Here is a 7847-nt window from a genome sequence, read left to right on the forward strand (position 1 = left end):
GAGCAGCTAAGAGCATTATTGCACTTTTCCAGAAAATTCCACACATTCAGAGCTGCCAGATCCTCAGCAGCCATTCCCAAGGGCAGAGATGGAGGGAAGGGAAGGAACAGGCACTGGGCTGGCTCAGCAGTGCTCCCAGCATTCCTTGTCTGGATTTGTCTTCTCCCCACAAAAGCCTCTTTCACTTCAGAGCTGCCACAAGTTGGAATTAAGCTTCCCACTCCAAGATTAATCCCACAGGGTTGATCCCTTCAGCAGCTGGGGTTGGATGCAGTGTGGGAGGGCCAGGGGAGGGGTCCATCTGCAGCTCCCACACCCCTCACACGCCTTTTAGGCCACCACAGAAAACAGTCACCAAAAAAAATGAATTTTAAACATCATTTGTCAACTCCAGCCTACATTTTTTTGCTACACAAAACCACATTTTATTACCATTTCTGGCTAAGCCTGGCATGAGTGAAAGCTCTTTCTTTCCCCAAACCACTGGAACCATTAACCAAAAGACCCAAGCCAGTCTTGACTAAAAATTACTCAGTGCAGCTTTACTTTGAATTATTATTCAAACCTGACTTTTCAAAAAAACATTTATTAGTTTCAGGGTTACAATTTTTTATCCGTGGAAGCAGCTGTTTCATCACCAAGCAGCAAGAACCTGACCAAAAAAAAAACAAACAAAAAAAAAACCAAAAAAAAAAAAAAACCAAAAAAAAAAAAAAAACAAACAAACAAACAAACAAAAAAACCAAACAAACAAAAAAAAAAAAAAACCAAAACAAAAAAAAAACCCTAAAGAAAAGAAAAAAGACACAAACACAGGAATCCAAAGCTGGTGGTTAATTTTTACTTGAAGACTCTCTGAAAAACAAAAAATATTGTTACAGGTCATTAATTCTTTCTGGAGTGAAACAGGCCTGGTTCAGGTGATATGGAAAGGGCAGTCTGGTTCTTACAAAACTGATATTCAAGCAACATCAAAACATACAAAGGACAGGCTCTTAACACTCAGGTTACATCACTCAGCCCCAGTAAACATCTTTGGAATAGAGATTTTTAAAACAAAAATAAATCAAGGAACTTAAATATTCATGGGACAAAACCATATTATGCAAAATATGAAGGGTAAGATTAGCAGATATCAGCAAACACAGGATTGTGTTTGGATTATGGATAATCCAAGCAGGAGTTACACACAGGGGCTGGATTCCCACGAGGCAGATTTGGGATTTGGTTCAGTGCCTAAGGCAGGGAAAAGTGAGCAGCAGGCAGAGAAAAAAAAGTAAATTAATGCTGGAAGTTCTTGTCCAAGCAGGAGCCCACAAGTGCAGCACAACAAAGGAAAAGTTGGGTGGTTTTTAAAATGAAACATTAGCCAAAATCAGCCAGGTGTCTTCTTTATATTGTACCAAGTTTGGTTGTGAAACTGAAAAACCAGAAACCTCTGCACTTAGAAAAGCTACATTTCAATATATCCCAAGTGGAGTGAGCAGAATTCAGCTTTTAAAACAATTCAACACTTTTTCCTACCAGCTACAACACTTCTGTCCTCTCAAGCCCTCTCCAAACTGAAAACCCACCACTGATCAAAGACAGTGCTACTGCTTCTCCTCAGTATTCATTTATTTATTGCTTTATTTATGAGTCACAAAGGCTAAGAGATGGAAACTTTCAGAGGATTTAAGGCAATTCCACAACATCAACACCTTAGGGGTAATTCTGGCACACAGTGGTCTTCATTCCAATACCAGGAGAGGTTTTATCTTTAAAAAAGGACAGGGACACTCAGATTTTAGCCAAAAAGATCTTTTCCAAAAGTTTATCTTTTTTCAAAATCACTTTATCTTTCTAACACAAAGCACTGAATGAAGTCAAGTCATTCCAGAGCACCAATGTAAAGGAAACAAAAAACAAAGAGGAAGTCAGATGAACAATTAAAAAAAACATTAAATTGCTACAAATAAAAACTAAACACTAAAAAAACCTAAATAACTACAAATAAAAGCTAAAAACCCATAAAGCTAAACAAACAAAAAATATCAGAAACAGGCTTGTTAAAAAAAATCTAAATGTGCTCAGTATTAGGCCCATCCTTCCCTTACAAAAACTTTGGAATTTAATTACAAGAATATGGAAAACTCTTCACAACACTGGTCCAATGGGCATGTGCATTCTTTTTATTTCTATACAGAGTGAAAACAAACACCATACAGACAATAGTAAACTGCTGCTAGTAGTTTAAAAAAAAGGAAAGAAAAAAAAATCATGTTTAATGTTCCAAAACAGTTTTGTGAAATCAGGGAAAAAAAAAAAAAAAGTTCTGTAAAAGAAATAAAGAAATAGAAAGGAGTTATTTTAACTTCAGGCCAGGTACAGCCTGCATGGATTTGCAGCAAGATTTGACTTAAGAAATGATGGATTAAAAACAAGCAGAGTCCTGCTGGCACCCAGGAGGAGGAATGGAGAGGATCTGCACAGAGAACCCTGTGTGTAAACTACTCCCACATGGAGTCACAGAGACAGACAAGACTTCAAGGTGCTGCTTGTCACTTGATCCTAGAGAAAAAAACTACTCTGCCAAGAAGCTCACAGAGTTTTCTACAGCCTTTTCTGGAAGAAATCGATGCAAGCAGCAGGTTTCTGGTCAGCCAGAGAGAGGATCCTACTGCAGAGTGCTTGTGCTAAATTCCATCAGCTCTTCATAAAGAAAAAAAAAAAAAAGTGTGTGTGTGGGGGGGGGGGGGTTGTAGCACTCATTGTCATAGCAAAAAGCAGGTTTTGTCATGTAAAAACCTAAACTAAAGGAATTTTAGTTCCCTAACTAAAGGACCTTATTCCCTCAGCATTTCTTCAGGGCACAGCTGGAGAGATTGATACTGAAAAACAGTACAGGAACAGGGAACCCTCCTGGGAGGTTTCACCAACAAGCAGGTGAGTGCATTTTCCTTGCTAATGCTCCCTAATTCAAGAATGACTCTTGTTTACATTCTCTTCCAAATAATCCCTAGGGAACAAATCATTCCAGAAGCCACAGCAATCATCCCTTGGCACTTCTCTGCACACAGACAGGAGAAGTTCCAGCCATTTGCAACAGCAAGTTGTCCTTTGGAATACCTTGGATCCTTTGGATGACTTTTTTTTTTTTTTTCAATTATTATTTCCTCCAAATTCATAAAATGCAGCAACATTACCAAGCCAGGAGTCATTCTTCTCTTCAAGCTGAAGGATTTGCCACTGATCTCCCTTTGAGTGGCTGACTCAAACACTAATCCTGATGCAAATGCAGCTAAGATTTCTCCAGGGGAGCAGCACTGGGCACCGGGCGCTGCCGGACACCACTCGGGGATGAGTCTCTCTTGCTCCCCTCCTTCCTCTCTGTTTCATCATCTGAGATATCCCCCTCATCTCCTTCTTGCTCTTCATACCTATTTTTCAGATGAGCTGACTCTGGACCTTGTTTCCCTGAAGGAGAAAGGAAAAATGCACAAATCAATACAAATTCCCAAGTAAAATTCACTTTTTTAACATCACGGGCAAGCACGGCAAAACTGAGAGCTCCACTCGATTTTCTCTCCCTGCCCATGTGGAATTTCGTGTCTTGCAGGTATGAAAATGCTCTCAGAATTTTTTTTCTGTCTCTACAACCAGTTTTAAAAATACCCCAGCTTTACTAAAGAGAAAATCCCAACCCACTATAAACCCTAAGGGTGAGACATCAACCCCAAATGCAAAGTTCCACACTCCACGTCACCTCCTGCAGACACCAGGATTTCTTTAATATTTTCTATAAACGAGATTTACCAAACAGCTTCACTGAATTGGAAGTTTGCTGTGGGCTTACTTGGCTGAGGCTGGAGCTGTGGTGGTCTGTGCCTTTTGGAGGGACAGATGCAGTCTGCCAGGAACACCATCATCTGGAACCAAAGAAACCCCACGTGACACTCCCAAACATTCTGCACACTGGAATTGTTTAGGCTGGAAAAGACTTTTAAGATCAAGTCCAACCATTTACCCTCATGTAGATCCCATCCATGGATTTTGGGGGCTCCATCCTGCTCCCCCTCCCTGTGTTCCAGCTCAGGGCACCCCAAAACCCCACCCCAAAACTGAGGTGGAGGCAGCACAAGTGTCACAAAGGCACAGCCAGCTCCAAGGACTTCACTTACAAGTCCCAGGACCATTCCCAAGAACAGAGTTGCCAATCCAAAAACAGCATAGGAGCCCCAGACTGGTATTCCAAGGTTTTCTGTTAAATAGCCATGGCCATGCTAGAATAAAAGACAAGAGAATCATTTCAGCAAGAGCTGAATTTCATACTGAGGATAAAGTGAAGTAAAGATGTAAACAGATACCCTGATCCACATGGACAACTTGAACAAGGCTGACATGCTGCTCATCCTGAAAAAAAGCAGAGAAGAGGAACTGAGAACACTTTAAAAATCAGTCTCAAACCTGTGTGAAACAACCTCAGCTCATACAGCTATGAATTCCCAGATTTCTTCAGCTTTCATCTGCTGACATCTGAATTTTAAGTTACTTTCCTCTTCTGTATGGACCAATGGTCTGCAAGAAGCCAGCTGGAACTCCAGTCAAGGTATTAAGAAGCATCAGGAGATTTTATTAAAACAAAAAAAATAAGCTAAAGAAAATCAGGTTATAAGAGCTGAGAGATCTTCAGACAGTTAAGTTTGGTGTCTGAATGCAGAATAGAGAACTTGTTAATGCTAAGGTAATACCCAGTTTCACACACTCCTTGGTGTGGGTTAATACTCTGCAAGAGAACCATCCTCACAGCCAGGAATTCCTTCCTTCCACATAGCAAACTTAAATTTCCCTTCTGGCAGTTTGAACCCATTCCCCTTTTCCCTGTCCCTTGTTCCTGATGGAGAATCCCTCTGTGATTTCCTCCCAGATAGTGAAAGAATTTTCCTAGGATTTAACTGAGCAAAACCATCTCAGTTCCACAGAAACCAAACAACTTCAAGGGTCAGCAAGGTACCTACAAGAGTTTTAGGAAACAATGTAGTCACCACAACCTCTTCAAGCCTTGAAGTAAACCTTTGGGACATCTCTGCTATGGTGACAATTCTCAGGTCACCTCTGCTGTGGTGACAACCCTCCCACAGCTGAGGAAAAATTAGGACACCCACCCACCCACCATGTTCACAAAGAGCTGGGAACAGGGAGCAGGACACACCTCAGGACATCTGATAATAAATTCTTACAAAAACCAACCCCAAACTTACAGGAAAGAAGAAGGACCAAACCAAGAGGACACTGGTTCAATGGATTTCCATTCCTCATCACTGATGAAATTAATGAAGGCAGCTTTAGTCCTTGCTCCCTGGTATCTCCTGAATTCTCCATCTTTGCAGCTGTAAAACAACAACAACAAAATCCTTTATTTTATATGATCCAAGCACCAAGTGCAGCATTTTTTCCATCCAACAAATCCCCTCCCAACACTTTGCCTATTTTTACACACTCACTTTTTCAGTGTTCATTTTTTTAGCTGATACTGCCTCTAAAAAATATTTCCCAAACACCTGAACTAACTCCAAGTTATTTCCAGAACATTTGGACTCTACAAATACCTTCGCTAGCTTTAGGCAGTGATACCATATTAAAGGGAAAAAAAAATAAAAAAGATAATGATCTTCCTAAAGCCCTTGCCACACACCTGCACTGAAGATCAACCTACAGAGAAACAATTGCAAAACAGAAACACCCATGAAAAGGCAGAATAAATAAGGCCTGAAGGGAAAGGAAAAGAAATCATCTGGCAGCAGAAGGTCGTAGCAGGTGACAGTGGCTGTGTCAGTGACAAGCAGCTCCTAGTCTTAAAAAGCACAATAAATCTCGTTTATTTGTCCTTCCCCCCCCCCAAAAAAAAAAAGAAAAAAGGAAAATAATGCCCACTCTCGCCCCCCCAAAAAAATCTTGCTGTGTTGTGTACTTACTGATAGATGGTAGGGAGGGCTGTGATGATAAACCGTCCACTTAACCCTGTAAAAAAAGTGATTTTGAGAGTACTTTGAGTATTTTTATGGAAAAAAAAGAGGCAAGAAATGTTACAACACCCCAAAATACAACTTCACGCCTCACTATCAATCTTTCAATGCAACCAACACGACCTCGTGCATGTCAAAGCAGCACAAGGACCACAAAGAAAAAAGGTCCCTGGACAAAGAGCAAGGAAGTTTATCCATGGGGAAAATGAGATACCCAGGGATAACTGCTCCATTGGACTGTTTTGGCTGTAGCTCTTCAGAGGGAGATGCTCTCCTCTGCACACATGATCTGCAGCCTCCAGAAATCCTGAAGAAAATTATCCAAGTGAGGCGAGTTTCAAAAGTAAAGCAGCTCTGGAGAAAGAGATCAGCATGGGGAAGGCCAGGTTTGCAAATCCCACAGAGACAGGGAAGTTTTAAGAGAGGGAGAGCAGATTGTTTTTGTATTCCCTTCTACCAACCAAAGGAGGGACTGGAATAGCAAGGCTGAAACCTTGTTTTTTTGCTTAACAAGTATGGCCAAAAATCTCCTTGAAATCATGCTCTGGAGAAACCTTCTAATTCATTTGCTCCGCTATAATCTATCTATTTTATTTATTCTATTGATTCGATTATATCTACTATTTGACAGTCTCTTCCTTGTGAGGAGAGCTGGAGGTTCCTGAAACCTGGCACAGGTTTGCCCAGAGAAGCTGTGGCTGCCCCTGGATCCATGGAAGTGTCCAAGGCCAGGCTGGATACTGGGGCTTGGAGCAGCCTGAGATAATGGGGTGGAATGGGATAATTTTAAAGTCCCTCCCAACCAAAATATTCTGGGATTCTGTTAAGCAAGATTATAGGCGTTCAACCACACAGCAACGCGCGTTTGGTAGAGATGAGTAAAACACTTTTATTACCCCTATTAGCTCCGTCTGCCTCCCACAAGCACATACTGGAGATGAGCACCCCCAAATCCCTCAGCCCCCCAGATCCATGAGGGTTTAGGAGCCTTTTCCATCCCCTCTCACCCGGCTGCTCCGTGACATCCACTTTGGCCACGTTCACCCCCAGGTCCTCTCCCCACTCGGCGAACTTCTCCCACTCGGGCTGCAGGTTCTCGCAGGCGGGACACCAGGGCGCGTAGCTGTGGGAGCAGCACAGCGCTGTCACCACACACCGCGCAAACCCCACGCGCAGCCCCACAGCGCCCGGCTCCCCACTCACAACTCCACCATCCACTCGTCCTGCAGCAGTTCTCTCCACATCCCATCCGACAGCACCTTCACGGGGCTCGGCCTGCCCTGGGCGGCGGCCGCCAGCGCCAGGCACAGCAGAGCGCGGAGCGGAGCCCTCAGCGCTGCCCGGCCCGGCGCCGCCATTTTGGATTCCCCTCCCCTCCACTCGCTCCCTTCCGCCTTCCCTCCGCGTCATGGCCGGGCCCGCCCTGAGGGCAGCGCGGGGAATCCCGGGACGCTCGGCATTGGAAGGGAGCTGAAATCCCGGGACGCTCGGCATTGGAAGGGAACTGAAATCCCGGGACGCTCGGCATTGGAAGGGAGCTGAAATCCCGGGACGCTCGGCATTGGAAGGGAACTGAAATCCCGGGATGCTCGGCATTGGAAGGGAGGGAGCTGAAATCCCGGCTCCATCCACGCCCTGCCGTGGGCAGGCGCATCTAGAGCGGGGTGTTGCGAGCGCCCTGTGGTTTGGCCTTGGTTGCTTGTGTCGGGGCCTTGCCACCCTCACAGGGAAGGATTTCTTCCATATATCCCAAAATTCCCTTATTTCCATTCAGTCTGCTCCCGCTTTCTTCAGTTTGCTCCTATTACTCCTTATCACAGTATCGCCGAGGTTGGAAAAGAT

General features: G+C 43.7%; 1 protein-coding gene across 1 annotated transcript; it reads right to left on the bottom strand.

Annotated features, from left to right (window-relative positions):
• Positions 1–262: 262 nt before the first annotated feature.
• Positions 263–7363, bottom strand: TMX1 (thioredoxin related transmembrane protein 1). The gene is made up of 8 exons (XM_062495828.1): positions 7209–7363; positions 7013–7128; positions 5955–6000; positions 5241–5369; positions 4347–4392; positions 4161–4262; positions 3836–3908; positions 263–3456 (listed from the first exon to the last, which is right to left on the bottom strand). The coding sequence occupies exons 1-8, from the start codon at positions 7361–7363 to the stop codon at positions 3281–3283; spliced, it is 843 nt and encodes a 280-aa protein (XP_062351812.1). The 3' UTR covers positions 263–3280.
• Positions 7364–7847: the final 484 nt, after the last annotated feature.

This window comes from Cinclus cinclus, chromosome 6 (assembly GCF_963662255.1).
Source record: "Cinclus cinclus chromosome 6, bCinCin1.1, whole genome shotgun sequence".
Lineage (NCBI taxonomy): Eukaryota > Metazoa > Chordata > Aves > Passeriformes > Cinclidae > Cinclus > Cinclus cinclus.